Source organism: Sebastes fasciatus, chromosome 10 (genome assembly GCF_043250625.1).
Source record: "Sebastes fasciatus isolate fSebFas1 chromosome 10, fSebFas1.pri, whole genome shotgun sequence".
In the NCBI taxonomy this organism is placed as follows: domain Eukaryota; kingdom Metazoa; phylum Chordata; class Actinopteri; order Perciformes; family Sebastidae; genus Sebastes; species Sebastes fasciatus.
The window spans coordinates 11,732,857-11,755,724 of NC_133804.1; the positions used below are offsets into that span (position 1 = coordinate 11,732,857).

General features: G+C 41.3%; 2 protein-coding genes across 52 annotated transcripts in view; one reads left to right on the forward strand and one right to left on the reverse strand.

Moving 5' to 3' along the window:
- Nucleotides 1-15,199, reverse strand: part of afap1l1a (actin filament associated protein 1-like 1a) — a 28,791-nt gene extending 13,592 nt beyond the window's left edge. The window contains exon 1 of one of the 2 annotated variants that reach the window (XM_074648090.1): nucleotides 15,040-15,199. In XM_074648090.1, the coding sequence (XP_074504191.1) occupies nucleotides 15,040-15,082 (43 nt within the window). In that variant the 5' untranslated portion in view covers nucleotides 15,083-15,199. Of the gene's footprint in view, nucleotides 1-1,767; nucleotides 1,985-15,039 lie in introns of those variants that run through there. The other variant, XM_074648091.1, reaches the window with a different exon arrangement.
- Nucleotides 15,200-17,634: 2,435 nt separating this feature from the next.
- LOC141775113 (uncharacterized) lies at nucleotides 17,635-22,527 on the forward strand. 50 transcript variants are annotated; one of them, XM_074648120.1, is made up of 14 exons: nucleotides 17,635-17,779; nucleotides 18,575-18,668; nucleotides 18,844-18,912; nucleotides 18,958-18,989; nucleotides 19,062-19,820; nucleotides 19,956-20,050; nucleotides 20,183-20,306; nucleotides 20,421-20,539; nucleotides 20,679-20,849; nucleotides 20,944-21,033; nucleotides 21,218-21,553; nucleotides 21,597-21,657; nucleotides 21,768-21,871; nucleotides 22,043-22,527. In XM_074648120.1, the coding sequence occupies exons 1-11, from the start codon at nucleotides 17,755-17,757 to the stop codon at nucleotides 21,323-21,325; spliced, it is 1,686 nt and encodes a 561-aa protein (XP_074504221.1). In that variant the 5' UTR covers nucleotides 17,635-17,754; the 3' UTR covers nucleotides 21,326-21,553; nucleotides 21,597-21,657; nucleotides 21,768-21,871; nucleotides 22,043-22,527. The 50 variants fall into 50 exon arrangements, with proteins under 50 accessions (XP_074504221.1, XP_074504222.1, XP_074504219.1 ...); XM_074648121.1 differs by having other exon boundaries at nucleotides 21,811-21,871; XM_074648118.1 differs by having other exon boundaries at nucleotides 21,597-21,641; nucleotides 21,706-21,871.
- The last annotated feature ends 341 nt before the right edge of the window (nucleotides 22,528-22,868 follow it).

The following is a 22,868-nucleotide window of genomic DNA, read 5'->3' on the forward strand; positions in this document are numbered from 1 at the left end:
TTAAAAAGAATAATGGGAATAAAACCATGTCCACGTGATCTTTTGACATCTGATCTAATCAGCTTGAACACACCTTCATCATCAAGAAATCATCAAGAGTCATAAAATCAGATTTCTGCAACAATTTGGATTATTTAGCGCCTATATCTGCCATGGCCCTCAGGGGGCAAATGTGTAGTGCCCCGATATCTATATCTTTTCATACCATATGAACCTACATCTGTGAAAAATGTGTTGTTTTTATCGCAAAATGCCAAATTGTTATGTTTAAAGCTACAGTAGCCAGAATTTTTTTGGCATCATTGGGCAAAAATTCCATAATTTCCTTTCAGCATATTGTAATTTAAGTGTTCTGAGAGAAAACTAGACTTCTGCACCTCCTTATGGCTCTGTTTTCAGGCTTTAAAAAAATCTAGCCCGTGACGGGAGACTTTGGCCAATCACAGGTCATTTCAAAGAGAGCGTTCCTATTGGCTGTGTTCCGGCTGGTGGGCGGTGCTTGGTATTTCCTCAACTTATCATAACATGGCTGCCGGGTCACAAACTTTCTCATTTCACAGGTAAACAGTACACTACAAGATGTTTCTGAAAACATTTGAGGAGAGAAATAGGCATTACAGTAACAGAATATTGATTCATATTTGATCAGCGCTGTTTAGTTTGTCCGTTTGATCAGAGTTTGCAAGTGATTGACAGCTGCTCAGAGACGGCAGACTCCAGCTTGGCTCTGATTAGTTGTTTTCCTCTGGTCTGTGAAATCTTGCAGATGACATTAGGAGCATCGGAGCTCGTATATTTGCTGCTACATGAAGGACAAACCGTAACTTTTAATCTACACAGTGATTATTTTTCAATCCATCAGAGAAAAAACATCAGGAGATTTTTAGACAGCATAAAAGATGCCTGCAGGCAGTGCCCAATGCAGGAATGTGTAGAGTCATTCAAAGCTCAAACATTTACCTCTTCACACTTATCTGACAATTGCTGTTAAACACCAGAGACATTCCTTACCTTGTTAATAGTGCAAGACTCTGCAAAGTGTGTTTGTGCGAGCGTGCATGGGTAGTGAAGCACAGAGAGAAGTTTGTTTTAACAGTGCAGACTCAGACCTTTAAAAGAGGCTTGCATTAGCAGACCTTCCGTACAATCTGTTTGAGGGAGAGAGGAGGGGGGGCGGGTGAGTAATGTCAGCGAGTTGAGCACCTGTGCTAACACGTCCAACAAACCCTGATATGAAGAATAATGTGACCTCAATCATGGTGCAACGTTTTTTTCTTCTCCCTCCTTTTCATGCCAAGGGCTTTTCTTTCTTCATCCCGAGTTTACTTATCTTACCACGCATCGCCCACACTCACCCACACATAGAAATAACTTCACAGTATGTCGAAAGTGACAAAATTCAGCAACTCTGTTTCACAATATTGTTGCAGGCAGACATTCCAGCTAATCACACAAGAATTTGCATCCCACAAAAAGCCTCTAGTGGCTTAACAAAAACTGCAATGTTTCACTATTGTGAGTGTGGCTGGCTGCTTTCTCAACAACTCCTCATTTCTTGGTATTTCAGCAAGCTGGCACAATACTTAAGGGCACCAAGTAAACATCACCTGATGTCTCGCATTCGGCCTCATGTTTACAACACCTTCCCGTGTGTGTCCTCGCATTGTTCCCTACATTTACATATCTTTGCAAATCCCTCTTTAGCTTCAGATACCTGCTGTGTTAATATCCTGACAAGCTACAAAAGACTTCCCTTCTGACACTCACCCTCGACAGCGGTGGATGAGAGTCCCACCATTTTCCAAGGTTAAGAAGGAGACAAACCGGTTCATTCATACACGAGCAAGATAGTGTAGGAGATATTCCAGAGTCAGAGCACTCCCTGTGTGCTCCGTCCTGTGAAGTCTTTGTAGTGGAGGTGAGCTATAGTCTGCCTACTGCTGAATTCACACTTCTTTCACCTCTCCCTTCCTCCCTCTGATCTGTTATCTCCCTGTACCTCCCTCCCACTCTGTCTCCCCTCCTCTCTTTTCTTTTCAGGGGGTAGGGAGGTGATGGTGTGTGTGTGTGTGGGTGTGTGTGTAGCTCTATTGGATCCCCCTTGGCTGTAATCCTAGGGATCGTATAGCACCTGGGAAAGGCTCGCTGTGTAAACACACACATGTCGACTAATAGCTAACTCACATTCTTTATTCTTTCGCATTCTTCCCCTCAATGCATTATTAACCTTTAACTAGTTGCACATAAAGACTGCCATCCAGATGATGCCAGTGAACCCGTTGACATGCCAGATTACAGTACAGTAAGGCATTGTACTACTCCTTTTACATTAGAGCATCGTTAAACATGCTTATCTCTGATAAAGATACCAGTAAAATGTTCCCAGTGAAGCCGATACTGCAAGTGGTAACCTGCATATTTCAATGTATTTGAAAATGCAATTCTGAAAATACAAAGTGAAAGATACAGGAGAGATTGAGTAAAGGCTGTGGAGTGGAGTGTGGAGGGAGAGGCAAGTTGAGACTTTCCAGGGTTACACGTGGATGACTTGTTGCCTTGGGGCAGACTCATTTGCCGCAAACACGATACGACATGCTGCCTTCAATCACAAGGGCACCGGCGCTGCACAAACAAACCCACAAGCACACGCAGACAAATACACGACCGTATGCACAGAGATGAGGAAACTCACACGCACAGACAAAACACACTGCTTCTCCTAAGTGTAGGCTTTTACTGCATATCAGCTGCACAATGAAAACAGCATCAGCTGGCTGTAGGGCCGTATGGTGCACAAAACTGTACAACAATCACTGTGAAGTTACTATATTAGATTAATACGGAGGTAGGAACCCTTTTTGCTCGCACCTATTGAAACCTCATTAGTTAAAAATACTACATTTTGGGAAATATGCTTATTTACTTTCTTGTCAAGAGTTAGATGAGAAGATCAATACCACTCATATGCCTCTAAAACTCGCCAATTAACAGGTTATATCTATTATATCCCGTAAAACCACATCATGTCGTTTTTATGCTTCGATGTTTGCACAGATTTAAATCAGTTTTTATGCTAAACTAAGCTGACTTGCGCAGCTGCTTCATATTTAGCAAACACAACACAGTGGTATCAATTTACTGTACCAATACCATACTAATTACTGTACTTATACCAAAACAATACTTTTTTCAATACATTATTTATATATAAATATTAAAAAAATTCTACAAAACCCCTTTTTACATTTTTTCATTTGACACAAGAAGCAAATGTTCTTCTCAAATGATAAATGTTGTCATAACACAAGTAAAGAACTTGAAAAAATTGTCCAAATGGCAAGACAAGACAAGACAAAACAAGACTATGAATACATACATACATACATACATACATACAGTACATACATATATACATATATACATACATACTGTACATACATACATACATATATATATACATATATACATACATACATACATACATTTGTAGAAAAAGAGACAATGGTGATGAAAAAAGAAACCCGTAGAGTTTAAGGGGATATCCATGAAAAACACTGAAGCAATACCACTAGACAATGAATGACAGACAATGAATGACTCAAACTGTGTGCACATATAAAGAGGATTTCAAAATACAGACTAAATGGAAAATGAATTGCCTAATAATGTAGACAGGAAGTCCTCCTACCATCTAATTTGATACAAAGGCCAGATAGCTTCCCTGAGGCATTTCTAGTGTTTCCCAACTTTTTTCAAAATCCTCTCTGGCTGTGACAAATGCCCCAGACACACCCTGCTCGACTTGCTTATGGCCTGACCAAACCACTCCTCACTGTGACTAAATGTGACCTCTGACCTCCTCAGTAAAGCTGTGAACTCACACAGGACCGCGGATGCCAGAGGAGGGACGGGAAAGCACACTATGTTGTAAAACACATCACTTTTCTTTACATTACGACTGGGTACAATAGCTCTCATGCGTTTGTGTAAAACTGACGTGTTCAGGACAGAAATATTCAGGTAACAAACAGACTATAGATCTAAAAAATAGATGCATTTTCCAGATTTACAGTGAAATCCATGATACAAAACATAGTTATAACCCCAAAGAGGTAAGGCTGCTGTGAGAAACTCAAACGATCGTACCATCTGCGACTCCACAAGAGATCAGTATCTAATGAAAACTGCTGGGCTTTTCTTGGAAGTCTCCCCTTCCGTATTGTCTTTGGACATGTTGGATATACAGCCATTTCCCAACCTGATCTGACATGAAAGCAGGTTGAAGACTTTGAGGTGTCCAGACACAGAGCGTGGGACTCTCTCTTTGTCCCATCACTGAGGCTGGCTGAACAATATGACCCAGCAATTTTTGAAAGGAAATGAAAAACATTTTTTTTTTGTGCGTGTGTGAAAAAGCACAATCTTATCTCATGTTAAGTGAGTCCCAGGAGAGGTTTTTCAGTTAAGAGACAGCAGAATGTTATCTTAATGCCGTGTGAGGGTCATCTAAATACCATCATTCAACTCGGTCATCAAAGCTAGGACTGCATGTTTAAAGAACAAAGCTGAATCATAACATTTAGATGACAGATAGAGAAAAAATGGATGTCACATCTGTAGTTCAGAAACCCACATTAGCTCTATATACATAAATCACTGAGGTGTGTGCAGACATTACATGCTAACAAAGGTGAGGTAAACCAGATGACCAGATGTGCTTGAGGTTTTTTAATTACATTTAGAGCTGTGCCAACAATGTAGTCTCTCACCAGCCTGTGCCCTATCATGATGAAATCTCCTCCCACTCTACTCCTCAGATTCCAGGCATTTCCCAGGTCTGACGGTTCTCCTCTCCCTGGCACAAAACAAGTCTGGGCATTCACAAACTGATATCACCGGAGCCCACCATAGGTAAACAGAGACACTGTTGGTTCATTGGGAAGATGATAGAAATCAGTAAGATGACTGCAACCGTGACCTAACTGTCTTTTTGCTACTGTTTGGCCTGTGTATTCCTCATTTAGGGTAGATTTGAGGTGGATGACCTGATTCAAATTTAGTTCATATTTATGAATGGCACAGATTTCTTAGTGGCTATAATCAATATTGTAATATTAAAGGGGCTAAATGCGAGATTGGGAGCATTTCTATTGCCTTCGCACAGCTCTCAACATGGCGACAGCTGAGCCGGCGCATTGGCATGAAGCCAAAATGGCTCGACTGCCGAGTGATAAAATACCCGTATCATCCGGCGATCTTCCGCATCCATTGGGCCTATAGATCAGGCGCAGTAGCGTTTCCTTTAAAGGGGATATATCGTGCTCAATATATCTGGATTCGGCTATTAGTGCATTTTATAACTTTTAGGACCTAATGATTTAAATAAGGGCTTTTCAAGTGTTCATACTAGGAAGTTGATTTACCTCAAAAACAAATTATCCGCTGAGTTACAGATGTCTCTTTCCCAATGTAAGTCTTTGGGAAAAAGTATTTTTGGGCCCAATGGCATCATGTGACGGACACAGAAGTTGTAGTACCACCGTTTGGCCACAACGAAGATTTGCTTCATAGCCCGGCGCTCTTCCTGGGGGCTTGGTCGTAGCCAATGGTGCTAACAGCGCTACCAGTGAAAACAAAGGCAACACTGCTGACAGAGCTAACAGCGTTAACATAGGGGGGGAACCGGAGTGTGGGAGCTACGCCTCCACGACGGCGTTATCAGCTGTAACCGTCATATGAGAGCAGTGCAGAGCGGCGGCCTCGAGCTAGCACAGTGGGTCACGCTCACATGCACGAGCATGCACTAAAAGCGTGCGCGGCCGGCCCAGCGATGTCAATAGAAACTTCATTCTCTGCTCAGGTAGACATTACTCCTCTATATCTTTACAGAGCAAATCGTTGTTTGCTGCTGTATTAATGCTCTGCATATCATATAGAGAACCTTTAGCAGTGGACAACTCCAAATGAATACTAATGATGTTCTGTATCTGCTGAATGTGTAAAGTTATATGAATGATTTTATTCCACATGCTGCCAATAAAAAAAACACCTTTCCTGTCCTACATCAGTTAATGGGCTGATCAACTGCATGGGGATGCCCCATACAACCCCTATAGAGATGGACTTCCTCCCTCTTCTGATGACATCACTTATCACCTCCGGCCTTCTGTTTCCTCTTCCTGTCAGCTGACCCACTCCCACTTTTTAACTGTACTGTCTCTGGTGACCCCATTCTCATTGCACTGTCTAGATCCTGGTCCTGATAACATTGAACGTGCCTGCTTCTACAACTGTATTTCAAAAGGATGACAATATAATAGAGCTTTTGAATGTGCCATTATTACAGACCTTTATTTAGCTGCTGCAGGTAGTCCTCCAGAGAGACAGAGTTCCTTTCTCATGGCTTTGACACGTAAATTTATTATGTGGGTGGAAGTTTTAGACAAACATACAATAATAAACATGTATACCAAATGCACAATGCAAACCGCACTGAAGTAGAGCAGCAGGTGAGGGCAGCATGTGGAAAAACTTTGGAGGAGTCGTAAAGGTATACAAATTAAGGGCAGAGAGGAACTAACATGTTCTCCCCACTGTTTTTATTGCACACGGGAAGATGCTTCAGGTTATCATAAAATACAGCACACCCCATGATACTCACACAAGTGTACGCACAAATACAATAAATACACTAGAGATGGAAACAGTCCAGGGAAATAGATGCTTTGAAATCCTTTGTTGATACATTATTCTGTCCTAGTTTTTTTTTTTTTTACTTCAGAAATAATTGTCTGGTATTGTCCTACAGACTGATACTTCAGCTGATTGCTTACTTGAAAACACCACTTCATAATCTTAAATTAGGCAAAACCTAAAGCATTTGGGAGCATGCATTCCACAGCTCAATTACTTCCAGCCTTACATCTTAGTTTCCCTAAAGTAGAGCAAGCTTTAAGTTAAATCCATCTTATCTTTGCAAATATTTGTGGACATAATTTAAATGGGAGTGTGTACGTATCTTGCAGTTTGTAACATATTTCTAGCTTGAACGTGCATCCTCACTCCCTCTAATTAGGCCACTCTAATGAGCTAGTCACAGAGAGAGAAACCTACTCAAAGTCATTAGGCCTCTTAAGCGGCTGGGACGTTTCCATGACGATGGAGTGGGAGAATTATGGGTTTGTGTGCACTTCCCGCTCACCTGTTTAAGCATTAACTGGCTTTTGAAGGGCAGCAATGGAGCACAGAAGCTTTTGATGTTCAGACACACATACACACCCACAGCTACCCATGGTTGCAGTTGAGTAATCTGGGAAGCAGCGGTGATAGCAGGGAGCTGCTATCTTAGCAGCGGGGCCCCAGTTACAGGTCAGGTTAGTAAAGCAATGCTGCTCATTTTCCCATCTAACTTCTATTATGTTTTATTCACTGTGCTTTTGAATTGGTTTAGTAAGCTTAAACCTGCGATCAGATTACATTTTATCAGCTCAATAATGGCCAAATCTGACGGATGTGGAGCATCACGAACAAAGATGTGGGCCACGGAAGTGTATAGTGTGACACGGAGGAAAAACAAGAGATGAGTAATCTTTTACAGCTCATACAACACAGTCTCATGAAATAGTCATGAAATTTAATCTATTTGATTCGTATCCATTGACACGAGTTTCCCTTTTTTTTCGTGACTCTCAGCACGACTTTCAGCAACGTATTATTTCTGCTTTTTCCTATAAATGTCCAGCAACACATGACGCACATGTCAATTTCCGCTCCGGTCTTTTAAAAATAAAACTACTTAGTTAGGTTTAAGAAAAGATCGCAGTTTGGGTTAAAATAACTCTGGACATGCCGTGACTTAAGTATGGAAGTTACGTGACAAACACATCAACTTTGACTTTTGGTTTCACACGGGACACGAACGCCGGTCTCCTGGGTAAAAGTCTTGTGTTTTTAGACCCACCCATCCACCCTGACCTCCTCCCTACGCGGCGTTCGCCACTCTCTATACTCCGTTTTTCACAATTACGTGAATTATACATACAAATTGATTTCATGCTGACTGTCTATGTACAAGAATCAATACATTCAATTTTGTGACTATTTCACCAACTGCTATACGATTGGGCTGGCTCATAATGTCCTGACATGAAGAAGGTTTTTCCATTGATTTTCTTCGTGTGACAGTGTTTCCCTCCTCCCAAAAAACTGTTAATGTCAAATTCATCCCTTCTGTAGTCCTTTACTTCCCCCTTATCGTGTCAAATCTATTCATCAAATGTGCTTGTTTAGCACTGTGATAGACAGGCAAACTCTGATGGGGATTTCCCTATCTTTTCCCAATGCATTATGGGATAGGCTGATCTCCCCAGTGACACTGAACAGAAAAAAAGCAGGTATAGAAAATGGACAGATGGGTAGAAGTCATGGAACAGAAGCTCTGGCCAGGTGGCGACAGTTGCATCAGGGTATTTCTCAATATGGACTCAGGTCAAAAGGTCAAAGGTCAGAGAACTGACCATGATGTAGGGGATTGTCTGTCTGCTAAACCTCCTTCCCCTCTCTCTCATTTTTCATCTTTCTGCTCTCTGATTTATTCAGGTCTGAGATGGCACAGAGGGCTTGACTCAGCCTGCTGCCAGACAAAGGCCCCACAGTGCAGTCAGTATTATTCAGATCCCGTATCTGCCCTGAGTCCGATGAGATCACCACAATGCTATGTCTCCCTCACAGAAAAGTATTCACACACTGAGAAAGATGCTATTCTGCAAGGGGAAGCACTGCTTTACTGATGTTGCACAGACAAGGGTAATATACACAGAACACACAGACAAGCCTGCAAACACAGGCGCGCACACACACACAGATAATCACACATACACAGAAGGAGAAAAGGAGCTGCTTTGTCTCCAGTTGGGATTTTTCGTGTTAATGGGATTTTGACCGAAGCGGAGCGCTGTCTTCAGTTGTTCACCAGAAAACTAGGACAGAGACTGACCGGCAAATTCACAGAAGAGTGGATTGCGGCCACTAATAGCATGAATTGTGCATCACTAGCAACCTTTATCTGTCTCATCGTCTGGTTCTCAAAAGAGATTGCGTTAATGATATTACAACACGCCCATAAAGTTTTGCAGCTGAGTGCAATTTGCCCTTGTTTTTTGCATCTGTTTATTGCCACGCAAAATATCACGATACTATAATGTAAATTTTTTTTCCCCACCTCTAATGTAGTTTAGGCTATTTTTCGGTGAATAAATGCTACAAGCCAAGTTCCTGTGTCTTGCTTGCCACCTGCTGATTAAAGTGAAAAAGAACTTGCGAATAAAAACTTTCCTGTGCACCCTGTATATCTGAAGAATAAACAGCCTTTACAATCATTAGCAAATCACTACTAAATGACCATTCTTAGTGTAGTTGCTTTAGGATAAATGTAGCGTGAATTAGGCCACACAGAATGGTATGTAGTATTTTTTTGTTTTTGGATTAACATGTGAATCCTATATCTTGATGCAATATTACTATTTCCAGAATCAATCATCACTTACATTGTCAGTTTTCAAAGTAGCCTGAGGCCACTGAGATTGATAAGGAGGTAAAGGAGCCTAAAATAATGTAACATCATGGCGATGTATCTGTATTTGTCAAAAAAGCTATACAACAGTGTCTGCTGCCAACTGTTGTAACCTGGAGGCAGAACTGTAATTGTATGGGTAGACATTTCAGCGGGTTGTTTTGTTGAGTGATGCCCTTCATCAGAGGAATATGAAGGCATTTCAAAGCACTAGGTAAACCCCACAGTGACAAACACAGCTTTCCCATATTCTATATATAATGTTTCAACATGCAATGTTAAACAAATTTGACCAGAATTTAGTTTAGAAACACCCACATCAATGAAATGCCAATGAAAACCAAATGACAGTGGCAGTTTACCACCTCTAGGCTACCTCTTCATACAGAACGAGAGCTTTTCCTGCTGAAGAACAGTTCCATATAACACCATGTGATGGAGATTGGACAACAAAAAGGCAAAGGATGGACCTAATTCATGTCGTGTCATTTTTATAAACATATCATATCCAGGGTTGGAAATTAATTTTTTTTGTCCACCTGCCACTGTGGTTGGTGGATTTCAAAATCTACCAGCAACTATAAAGATTATCATTGTTTTTTTGGCTGGTGAGGGAAGCAAATCTAGCAGCCACTTGCATATTTTACAGCATTTGGCTGGTGGCAACCCTCATATCACATGCCTACACATCACACGCTATTTTTCAAAAGTGATACTGAGAACAGGTAAGGCAAGTCTCTCCAATAAATCTGAAATGTCGCTGGGAGTATATTGCTTGTACCTGTATGCATGCACACCCCAGGCAGGCAGAGTCACTTTTCACCCTCTGCAACAGAAGAAAGGACCATATAAGTGTCACACGCTCTATAGCCGCCTGCTGTAATGTTGTGCCGCACATCTCCATGGAAACCCTATATAAACAGCGGTGCAGAGAATGACCATTGCCTCTACACAATGCACATGTGCACGCCCACACGAACACATACAGTTACACACAATTACCCTGCACATGTCTCAGACATATGAATCACAGTGATCTTCTCATCTCACAGGGGTTAAAGAGGGGAATTCCACTTCTTATAGGGTTGGTCCACAATCATCCATGATTTACAGCTCATGCAGGATGGGGCATATATATTATACTCTATGTAAGTTAATGTATGAATGAGCGTCTGCATGTCTACGCACTAATTTTTTTACGTCTAAAAACTTGATAGAGGAAACAAAACAAGGGAACTTTACATGTTTAATTAAAATGTATACGGAGGGGAGATTCTCTCTCCTTATATCTCCTTGTTATTATAGCTGGTGTTTCAATTGGTTAGAATAACACTGCATTTACCGAGCACTGCAGAGAGAATAGACAGGAGTGCTCCACTGGAAACAGATTTACAACAGAATCTAGAGGGGCCAAGACAGCTATTTAACAGTCTAATCAAAAGATGTGATTTGGATGTTTAAATGAAGGTGAACATTGACATTTGTCACCCAAACAATCTGTAATAACTACAAGTATTGCTGACATCCAACTGAACCACAGGATGAGCTTTTACTGCAGTGACGGCTCCTGTTTCCTTGGCCCCCATTGGAAAGCTGTTTCCAACTGAGCATTTGCACCCAAAATCTGGACAATGACAGCATTACATTTTAGTTACATTAGCTAAAACGATGACAGTAAGATGGCTGTAAACCACTGGAATAATCCTTTAAGAATGATATACACTTTGGAGTAAAATTACTTCAACAAACTCTGTTTTTGCCATGTAAAAAATGCAGATTACAGCATGCCCCAATGACTAATATGGCATAAATGCACACACAGTGAGGTCACTGACCTGACAGGCTAGATGACGACAGCACACAGCATTTTAATTGTGCTCTTTTGCCCTGCTAACCCATAACCCACTGAAACCATGTTTCAATTCAACTTTTAACAATTCAAATCCTTGTTTGCTCTCAAACACATTCTCCACAAGCCTGAAGATTCGTATCGTGAAAAAATAAATTGTTACTCAGAGCTATTGGTTGCTTTTATGAATAACTAATACGAGGGGGAAAAACAATTTCCCATAGGCGTGCACACAAGCAAAAACACATTCACCCAACACACAGGTTCTCTTTTCATAGAGTCCCAGTGGAATGTGGATATGCGGAGCGAACCGTCTCATTAGAGGAATGACATGGATGGATTTGGGATTTCATGTGCATGCAGCAGACTTGTGCTTACATGAGCAGTATGTTACATTTATATGCATCATTGTGGAGTCCACAAGTTGTTCCATATGCTCCAAAAAATCCTGACAATAGCCACGATTCATCATATCTGCTGGGCTAAATTACGGACAATCCCACCACTGCAATGCAACTCTGTGGGGACGGCCTCTCCCCTCTCACACCCACCTGGTGCTCTGCTGAGGCGACCGTGGAAACAAAACCTTTTACACTGCTGCTCCAGCTGGCTTGGATAGCGCATATTAAGAAGCTCCCGTTCAAGCTCATACCTGCCTCTCACCAACTTTATACAAGCTTGATATCAGGACTTGTGTAACTCCACACAGAGCAAGCTTTGACGGTCAGAAAAGGAACAAAAATAACCTTAGAGACAATTAACCAATGATCTATTTAAAGCTGCATTTGTACATTAACAATGGGTCAAATTACTCATGACCTGTAATGTGATGGATGTCACTCATAATGAATAATCCACAGTGTTATCACCAGACTTTACAGTTCTCCTCAGTTTTGGGGTGCGTTTTAGATCCTTTTAGCTCATTGTTTTGATTTTATGGCCAGCAATGTTGCTGTTTTGGTTCACTCATTTCCAGCAGGAGCAGCAGCAGCAGACTGTTTTCAGCAAAAAATAAGCTCTAATAAACCCACTGTACATTACTTCCCAAGGCAGCAACGAACCGCTGACAGTCAAAGTTAGCAACAGTGTTGGAGGAAGTATTCCGATCCTTTACTTCAGTAGTAAAGTTTACTTCAAGTACTTGATGATAACATGTCTCCTGTGACATGTTACACTATTATATGTTCTATCATTAGATTATTAGTACTCATGCATTAATGTAAATCAGGATTTTACACCAACTAATGATTATTTTCATAATGGATTAATTTGCTTATTGTTATCTCCATTAATCGATTGGTTTGTAGAAATTCTGAAAATAGCCAACCAACAGTCCAAACCTCAACATTATTACTAATAAATTACAACTATTAACATTATTAAAATGAAAAGCAGCAACTCTTCACATCCGAGAACCTGAAACTATGAAATGTTTCAGGCATTTTTGCATGAATATTATTATTACTTAATCAACTAATTGATTAATCGATTTATAGTTTAAGCTCAAGTTTTGTACATTTCAAAAGTAGTTTAATATTTTACAAAGCAACATTTTTTAAAAAGTTCTTCATATGTTTTTATGTTAAATTTTCATTCGTAAAGTAACTAAAGCTGTCAGATAAATGTAGTGGAGTAAAAAGTACCTTTGAAATGTAGTAGATTAGAAGTATGAAGTAGCATGAAATGGAAACACCCAAGTGAAGTAATGATACTTCAAAATCTAACTTAAGAACAGTACTTGAGTAAATGTACTTAGTTACATTCCACCACTGTTTAGCGACTAGCTGGTGAGCACAGTGGAGCGTTTAGCAGCTAAAGAATACTGGCCTTACATTCATCAGGTGGACAAAAACATGACTCCAAATGAATTCTAATGTTGATACTTGTGCGCTGGGTGTGCAAAGAGGCTTTTGTTTGGCAACAAGTTTGGCATATCAGCGGAAAAAATGATAATATGTCTAATGTCCAATATGTTTACAGCTCGCTTCTAATGTCCCAAAAATCAGTTAATGCAACTTTAAGCACAACACTGACCTTATTCAAGACAAATCAAGGAAAAGTGATTTAGCAGCAGCCGATCAGGGGATTCAAAGTCCCATGTAAACTGTAGGGTGCTCCCAAGGGATCACCAGCCGTCACTGTGTGTTTTCTCCTGTGGGGTTTACACAAACACAAAGCTCGGATAGAAAGTCAGTCAAGCAAAATTCCTGTGTGTTTGTATGTGTGTCGAGAGAGACGGGAGTGACAGGCAAGGATTTCTCTCAACCTGGACCAGACCAACAGATACCTCCTTCTTTAGATACTTTGTGTACACACTAAAACACGCTGGTAACATCCACATAAGCCACATACACTGACATGGTGACGAAGGATGGCAAATTAGGAAATCATGGACAGGAAAGGCAGAAGTGACTCAAAAAAAATATATTTTTCTTGAAGGCAAAGAGGCTGTTAAAAGGTGCCGGATGTAAAAATAAAGCACCATGTATTCAGTTTGTCCCATTTCCTTTCACCTCTCTAGTCAGCTGAGCAAAAATGTCCATTAAGTTGGATGTTATAATCACTCTCACATGTTTACCTGCCTGGCGGGCGGCTGGCAACAAGTCTATGAAAAAGCACTCTACAGCTCTCAAAGCAGTAACATGATACAGCAACATCAGCTGAATTGTAAAAAACCCAACATACAAACTTAAATCAAAAAATGAAACCATAACTTCATATGTGAAATGCTGAGTTGGGTCACACCTTGCCCTGTTAATGCTGTTAACTCCTACGCTTGCGCAAAAGCCCACAAGGGGGGCAAGTGTATTTGTTTTCAGTTACAATGTGGAAAAATGTTGTACTGTGCAGGGGGGCAACTGCACCCCTCCCAGAAAAAAACAAAAAACATGGGGTGGAAACACATTTTGTATTTCTTGCTATTTCAACACAAAAAGCCACTGGAGCACCCCATGAGATTTCTCTGCTGGTGGTGTCCAACATCAAACAATGATATCCATGATTAATCTCCAAATATCTCATCTCTCCACATCCAGATATTTGACTTGACTCAAGATGAGAGTGAGGTTCACTTTCTGTAACAACAATCAAACTTCAGATGAACACTTGGTTCTCTGCCTCTCCAAGCAGCTTGGGGGGGAGACCAAAGCAAGGATATTTATATGTTTAAAGTGCACTACCATTGTGTCTTAGATGAACAGGAGGGGGGATTACAGGGAAAAGGAAGTGTCCTGGTTCCTGGTTTTAGGAGTCACACGGAGAAAAGAAATGTAGAGAATAATATGAGTACACATTGAGTGTAATTAGGGCAAGAAATGTTGAAATATAAAATTTTTCCAGCAATAATCTCCAGTAAAAGCAGTGAAGTGTAGGGAGCCTGAGTGAGGGTGCTGCAGCAGTCAGATGTGTGGGAGGAAGGAAACACACAGTGGGTGTGTGTGAGACGATCCCACCGTTTTGACAGCCACAAAAAAAGACTAATTATCACATAAAACAAACATGCATGTCAAAATCCACTTTTGCAAACTGCACAAAGAGATGCAAAACAATCATTCAAAGCATTCACCAGTACCAGTCAATCTCTTTTTGCAGCAGTGTTTCAAGTAAAAGTAAAACTTACATTTGGTGCTTTTTGTCTCCATTCTGCTGGTGATGCTGTCCATGTGAGAGGGAGTTGTTGAAGTTTAATGCAGGCCCATGAGTGAGTGTGAAGGCGTGTGTGTGTGGCCACCGCTGACAGATAAAGTCGATACACTGCAGATCCGCTGGTGAGGAACTTGAGGTAGGCTGCTTCTCTGCTGGGTCCTAGAGTCAGCTGCTGTAATGAGCTGCACTATAGCCTACAGCTCAGAGCTAGACCGCTCAAATGATTCCTAAAGTTAGTTAAAGGTCCCCTATTACAAAAAAGTGAGATTTCATGTTTCTTTATTATAAAGCAGGCTTAAGTCCTATATAAATACTGGGAAAGTGTCGAAACGCTCAATCCGCAGGGAAATACACACAGCCCGTGTAAGAGCCAAAAAATGATGTTGACACATACTGAGGTTGTGGAGTAATTCACTTTTAGGAACACTTGGTGGCAGTGTGTTAATTGCCTGACCCAGCCAGGGGTATATAAGTAGGAAGTGTTGTGTTTTTTTCTGTCCGAAATTTTTCAAATCTTTTTTTTCAGACTTTTTTTAGATCTTTTTTTTTAGACTTTTTTTGTCCGAAATTTTTCAAATCTTTTTTTTCAGACTTTTTTTAGATCTTTTTTTTCAGACTTTTTCTGTCCGAAATTTTTCAAATCTTTTTTTTCAGACTTTTTTTAGATCTTTTTTTTTAGACTTTTTGTCCGAAATTTTTCAAATCGTTTTTTTCGGACATTTTTCAGATCTTTTTTTTCAGACTTTTATTTCAGATCTTTTTTTTCAGACTTTTATTTTCAGAAATTTTTCAGATTTTTTTTTCGGACATCTTTTTCAGACATTTTTCAGATATTTTTTTTCAGAATTTTTTTCTGACATCTTTTTCAGACATTTTTCAGATATTTCTTTTCAGAATTTTTTTTTTTAGACATTTTTCAGATATTTTTTTTTTTACTTTTTTTTCAGACTTTTATTTTCAGACATTTTTCAGATATTTTTTTTCAGAATTTTTTTTTTCAGATCTATTTTTCAGACTTTTCTTTGGGACATTTTTTCAGACTTTTTTTTTCAGACATTTTTCAGATCTTTTTTTTCAGAATTTTTTTTTTCCAGACTTTTTTCAGATCTATTTTTCAGACTTTTTTTCAGATCTTTTTTTTTTTACTTTTTTTTCAGATCTTTTTTTTCAGACTTTTATTTTCAGACATTTTTCAGATCTTTTTTTTCAGAATTTTTTTTCGGACATCTTTTTTAAGTAAATCAGCTACCCAGTAGGAACACTTAAATAGCCCTCATTTAAATTACTATGTACTAAAAGTTTAAATAAATCCTGTCCAACTGGGGGTTTGTTAACTTTATCTCAAATCTAGCGTAATGTGCTTTAAGGTGAGCTAACTTGGCTTGCCATAGTCAGCAAATTTCAGAAAACAGCATAAAAAGCGATTAAATACGTTATCTATGACCGGTATAATTTTACTAGGCAACTGTAAATATTGGGGTAATTTGGCAGTAATTCCAAAGAAATGTACTTGCTAATTATCACCTAATTACCATGAAATGTGCAGACCTGTAAAATAAAGTGTTACCAAAGTGTTTATAATACAGATAATCTGTTTCCATTAAAGTTTTTGCATTTTCTGTCTTTGTTTGGCGAAATTCAGGTTTTTCTTTTTTCTTTTTCTTTTAAATGAGCAAAGTGAAACTGTCCTTAAAGCAGGCAGAAGGAAACATACTGACTGATGTGAGGCATATTTTATTAGGGACCCATTTAAGGCCTCACTGTCCAGCTAAATGTGCTATCGATGTCGTCCATCTTGTCTTCATCAGTTCAGCCACCTGCTGCATGACTGCCCTCGTATACTAGCTACAACACCTATATATCTACCTATATACAAAGCAGATAGATATAGATAAGATATTTTATATTTTATTCTCCCAGTAATGTTCAACCATCAGTCTTGGAGGATAAAAAAGGTGCTGAATAACATCCTCCTCTGCTTTTATTTCCTTTATGTTAAAAGGTTACAGTAAAACCTCGTATCAACCCCAAAAGAAAGAATAATAAATGCAAAAGACGGAGCACTGGTTAAACATTTCTAGAACTTTTAAATATATTTTTGTTTCACAAGAACACTCAATTTTAAGGGAAAAATTTGCATTTGTGTTTCTTTCAGTTTGTAGATAAATGGATCTGATATGTCCGTATGGGTTTTACACTCCCAAAGGATTCAATGTAATTTTTTTGTGTCATTGTGTTAAAAAAAAAACTAGTTTTTTTTATTTGAATGATTTCATAAATTGCAACTTTTTGTCCAAATGAAAAGAATACCATAAAATGTACCCCAACTGTTCTCTACATCTTGCAAAGTCAAAAAATAAAAGTGTTTTATTGTGTGTTTATGTGTATAAAAGACTTTTTGGCCGTTTTATGCCTTCATCATAGTGTTATTATTATTATTATTATTATTCATCTTAGTGACAGTGATGGTTGCCATAGCTACCGGGGCGCCCCTGCACGCTGCTGTGTGCGCGTGTGTTCTATGTTCTACGATGTCATTCTAGAATTCTATGACGCATCACAGCCATTGTGGAATTCAGTAAGATTAGGACTCAGCTTATTCTCCACTTGTTTTCTCAGAGCAAAATATCTTGCAAAACCGCCAAGAGACCAAAACTCAACGCTGAACATCCACTTCTTCATTGACACAATGTTATCAAACAGGCAAAGTGAAGGTAAAGAATTGTTTCTATCACAGATCTGTGAAACACACACTCAGTAAGCAGAGCAGCAATACCTCTGTATGGTTTCTGTTGGAACATATTCATATGTAACGTGATTAATCCTACCTTTGAGAGATTAATATTCAGACTGTGTGAGAGAGATGTTTCTAATCATTTTTGTCCAATGCAGTTTGACAAAATGTTAGAAACACTTTTCGAGAAAATTTAATCCAGTCATGGACATGAATTCCCTTTTGCACATTTCCTAATATAACTGCAAAGTTTCTAATCGTGCAAAAAAACAACAACAATATGTTCAACTTGATGTTAGGTCAAATAGTTTTCTTTAATGACTTTCATGCACAGGTGGTAGTTCCTGTAAGCCTCTATTCAACTGGGTTAGGCAGTAATGGAGCACTGATTGAATTTATACTTATTCAAAAACTGACATTGAGAAAAGTAATAAAAGAGGATAAATATAATTATTTATATTATAAATATTAAAGAAAAAGTTACTTGTATGACTATGTGGAAAATAAACAGCAAAAAGAAGAGAAGATGGTTAAAAGGCTCATCCAACACAAACTACAACCTCAAAAATGGCTTTAGTTGAATCCACACATCTCTGACATAGAGTGTTTTTTTTGGGGTTTCTGTGTGTCTGACACTCAAAAACACAAAACTATTGACATGCACTGAGTTGCTTCTTACAGTAGAAGTGTTGTAGTTAGAAAAGTCAAAGTGTATGACATAACTTGTGTCAGTGAGTGACTGACCACCTCCTCTGCTCTCTTGTTTTGTTTACAGTCACGGTACGTAGAAGCGTTCGACAGACCAACGCAGGATATTACAACCATCTAGGACAACGAGTCATTTCCTACAAGGAGACGGCTACGTACAAGTAAGCTGACGTTTGTGTGTGTGTGTGTGTGTGTGTGTGTGTGTGTGTCACAGTCATGCTTGTATACAGTATGTTCTGTAGCATACACAGGCTATGTGTTTAACAGTCATAAGTTCTTCATTATACATCTTCAAAGCTCTCACTCTTTCTCATTTTCATTATACAATACTTTCAGAAAAAGGAGGTTTTCTCCAGACGGTCTGAGAAAGTCCATCGCCAAGAAAATCAGCATGGCCAGCGGGATCATAGGGGCCAATTTGGCCATAGGGGCCAACGGGGCCAGTGGGGCCATAGGGGCCATTGGGGCCATTGGGGCCAACTGGGCCAGTGGGGCCAACAGGGCCAGCTGGGACAGCGGGGCCAACAGGGCCAGCGGGGCCAGCGGGGCCAATAGGGACAGCGGGGCCAGTGGGGCCAGCTGGGGCAACGGGGCCAGCTGGGGCAACGAGGCCAGCGGGGCCAACAGGGCCAGCGGGGCCAACAGGGACAGCGGGGCCAGTGGGGCCAGCTGGGGCAACGAGGCCAGCGGGGCCAACAGGGACAGCGGGGGCAACCGGGCCAGTGGGGCCAATGGGGCCAGCTGGGCCAGCGGGGCCAACAGGGCCAGCGGGGCCAACAGGGCCAGCGGGGCCAACAGGGACAGCGGGGCCAGCGGGGCCAACAGGGACAGCGGGGCCAGTGGGGCCAGCTGGGGCAACGAGGCCAGCGGGGCCAACAGGGACAGCGGGGGCAACCGGGCCAGTGGGGCCAATGGGGCCAGCTGGGCCAGCGGGGCCAACAGGGCCAGCTGGGCCAGCGGGGCCAACAGGGCCAGCGGGGCCAACAGGGCCAGCGGGGCCAGCGGGGCCAACAGGGACAGCGGGGCCAGTGGGGCCAGCTGGGGCAACGAGGCCAGCGGGGCCAACAGGGACAGCGGGGGCAACCGGGCCAGTGGGGCCAGCTGGGCCAGCGGGGCCAGCGGGGCCAGCGGGGCCAAAGAGGCCAGCGGGGACAACAGGGCAAGCTGGGCCAGCGGGGCCAGCGGGGCCAAAGAGGCCAGCGGGGACAACAGGGACAGCGGGGGCAACTGGGCCAGTGGGGCCAGTGGGGCCAACGGGGCCAGCTGGAACGGCATTATTCGCTGGCTGTTCTTCATGCTGCTCATGTGTCTTGGTAAGCGATCTCTCCTTCTACAAACAATCATATCTTGTTCATCAGCTTGTGTGTTTTATACTGTAGAGTGTCTGTCTTTTGAATTAAACATCACTGACCTGTTTCTCCAATACTTTGTTTCTCTCCATCCATCAGGAATTGTATACTTCACCCTGGCTCTATCCATGAACAGCATCTCTCTTGACTCAGGACCCTCAGCGTCACTTTTCCCATCAACCAAGCAGGATACGGTATGACCTTCTTTTTATTCTTAATGTGCACCTATAAAACACAATCACAGCCCAAATATGTTCTCACCTACATGTTGAAACACACAATGATGTCAACATCCACCATTCAAATTAATCTCCTGTCACTTACAGGCCTTGAGCACATATGAATGGATGGGGGAGCGGATGAGAATGCTGCAGGACAAGGTGCTGAGGTTAAAGCGGGTCAAGGAGCCACCAGGGGACACTATGCCCAACTTTGCCCTGGAGTCGCAAGGTGAGACATCTAAATCACCCTCATCATTTTTATCTGTCAGATTGTAATTCACACATGTGATTTTTAGTTTTGAGATCCCTTTTTCACTTTCTTTGTGTGTGTTTTTGTGTGCAGGGGCCCTTGTTTTAGCTCGATTGTCCTCGGAAACATACCAATGCACCGGACCAACCTGTTTTCTTGTATCCCTGATACGTCTTTGGAGACAACCTGTAGACCCAAGTATTGTGACTCAGGTAGGAACTAGGAACTACACACACAAAACACATGGCTATGCGGTTTGGCAATATCATCTAATGATTTGGATTGTTTTACTGTCTATTTTGTTATACCTCATACCATCTAAACTTTTTTTTATACTCTTTCATTCTTCAGGGAGGACCAATCGTGGTTGGACGCTGCTGGCCATTTGATGGTGAGCGTGGACATTTAGTCATAGCCCTGTCCCACCCAGTGACCATCAGCCATGTGACACTGGGTGACATTTCAAAGACCGTGTCGCCAACTGGCAGCATCTCGAGCAGTCCAAAGATGTTTGCTGTCTATGTAAGTCACAAATTTAAAATTGTTACACTGCAGACGTCACATACACGGAGAACAACAAGGTGCTCAACTGGATCTCTATCTTTCTCTCTTGCAGGGCATGAAGACTAAAGAGGATGAAGGTACCCTACTAGGAACCTTTCTTTATGATCAGGACGGCGAGTCATTGCAGACTTTCAAACTGTCTGTGAGTATTACATGGTGCAACGAAACACATGCACATGCATTTTTTAAATTTCACCCACAAGCTAATATATCATAAGAATTACAGTTTGTCTGTCCTCATTGTAGGCTACTCATTATATCCCTTATTTCCCATCCTCTCGGTTTGTGCTCAACTAACTCTCTCTGTTCATTTCTCTATCTCTCAGGATCAGGAAGCAGGTGTCTTCAGCCATGTGAAGCTGCAAGTCGAGAGCAACTGGGGAAATCCTGACTACACTTGCGTGTACAATTTCAGGGTCTATGGGACCATATAGAAGACGGTGTTTGCTCCTATATGGGATATGGTGTACCGTGAGTGTTCACCATACTTTCTCCCAGCAAACCTCCTGCTGGGGAGAGGTGTGGTGCACCGTGAGTGTTCACCATACGAACCTGCTGGGGAGAGGTGTGGTGTACCGTGAGTGTTCACCATACGAACCTGCTGGTGAGAGGTGTGGTGTGGTGTACCGTGAGTGTTCACCATACGAACCTGCTGGTGAGAGGTGTGGTGTACCGTGAGTGTTCACCATACGAACCCTGTGAGAGGTGTGATGTACCCTGAGTGTTCACCACTCAGGGTACATCACAGAGGTGTGAGAGGTGAGAGGTGTGGTGGTGTACCGTGAGTGTTCACCACTCACGGTACATCACAGAGGTGTGAGAGGTGAGAGGTGTGGTGTACCGTGAGTGTTCACCATACGAACCTGCTGGTTAGAGGTGTGGTGTACCGTGAGTGTTCACCATACGAACCCTGTGAGAGGTGTGATGTACCCTGAGTGTTCATCACTCAGGGTACATCACAGAGGTGTGAGAGGTGAGAGGTGTGGTGATGTACCGTGAGTGTTCACCACTCACGGTACATCACAGAGGTGTGAGAGGTGAGAGGTGTGATGTACCGTGAGTGTTCACCACTCACGGTACATCAAAGAGGTGTGAGAGGTGAGAGGTGTGGTGTACCGTGAGTTTTCACCATACGCACCTGCTGGTTAGAGGTGTGGTGTACTGTGAGTGTTCACCATACGAACCTGCTGCGGAGAGGTGTGGTGTACCGTGAGAGTTCACCATACTTCCATAGTTTGAGGGCTGCACGGTGGCAGAGTGATCAGCACTGTAGCCGCACAGAGGAAGGACTGGTGATCGGTCTCTGTCTGTGTAGAGTATTCTCTCCGTGCATGCATGGGTTTTACCAGGTACTCTGGTTTCCTCCCATACACAAATAATAATAATAATGATTATTGTTCAATAAAAAAAATAAAATATTTCTGCTTGTTTTATCATCTATTTGAAACCCACAAGTGCAGTGAACTTGATACAAGTATAAAATAACATACAAATATCATTCTTCCATCTTACAAAAGCACATTATTGATCATGTAACAATTCCAACATATAATTTAACATTTACAAATTGAATAACAAACAACATAAATGCCAGATTCAGGTGATATGAAATAAAAAATAAACTTGAAAAACTTAACCTTGATGAATTTTGATTCCAACCATCAGAGTATGTAACACATTTAAACAGGTCATTTTAAAACTCACAGTATTCGGACAACCATGAAAAGTTTCTGTATCTCAATCTGTGGAGTGAAACTATGGAACAGTTTCATTGTGGAGCTAAAGCAATGTCCAAACTTAAACCAGTTTAAAATAAGGTATAAAGACATGATGTTCACAAGGTACAGGGATGAAGTGGGGGTTTGACAATCACAAGGTGTTTACAGGGGTTACTGTTTATTTATCTATTACTGTTTGTTTATTTATTTATTGGTTACTTAATATTTATTCTGTATTAGTCTATCTTCCTATTTTTTC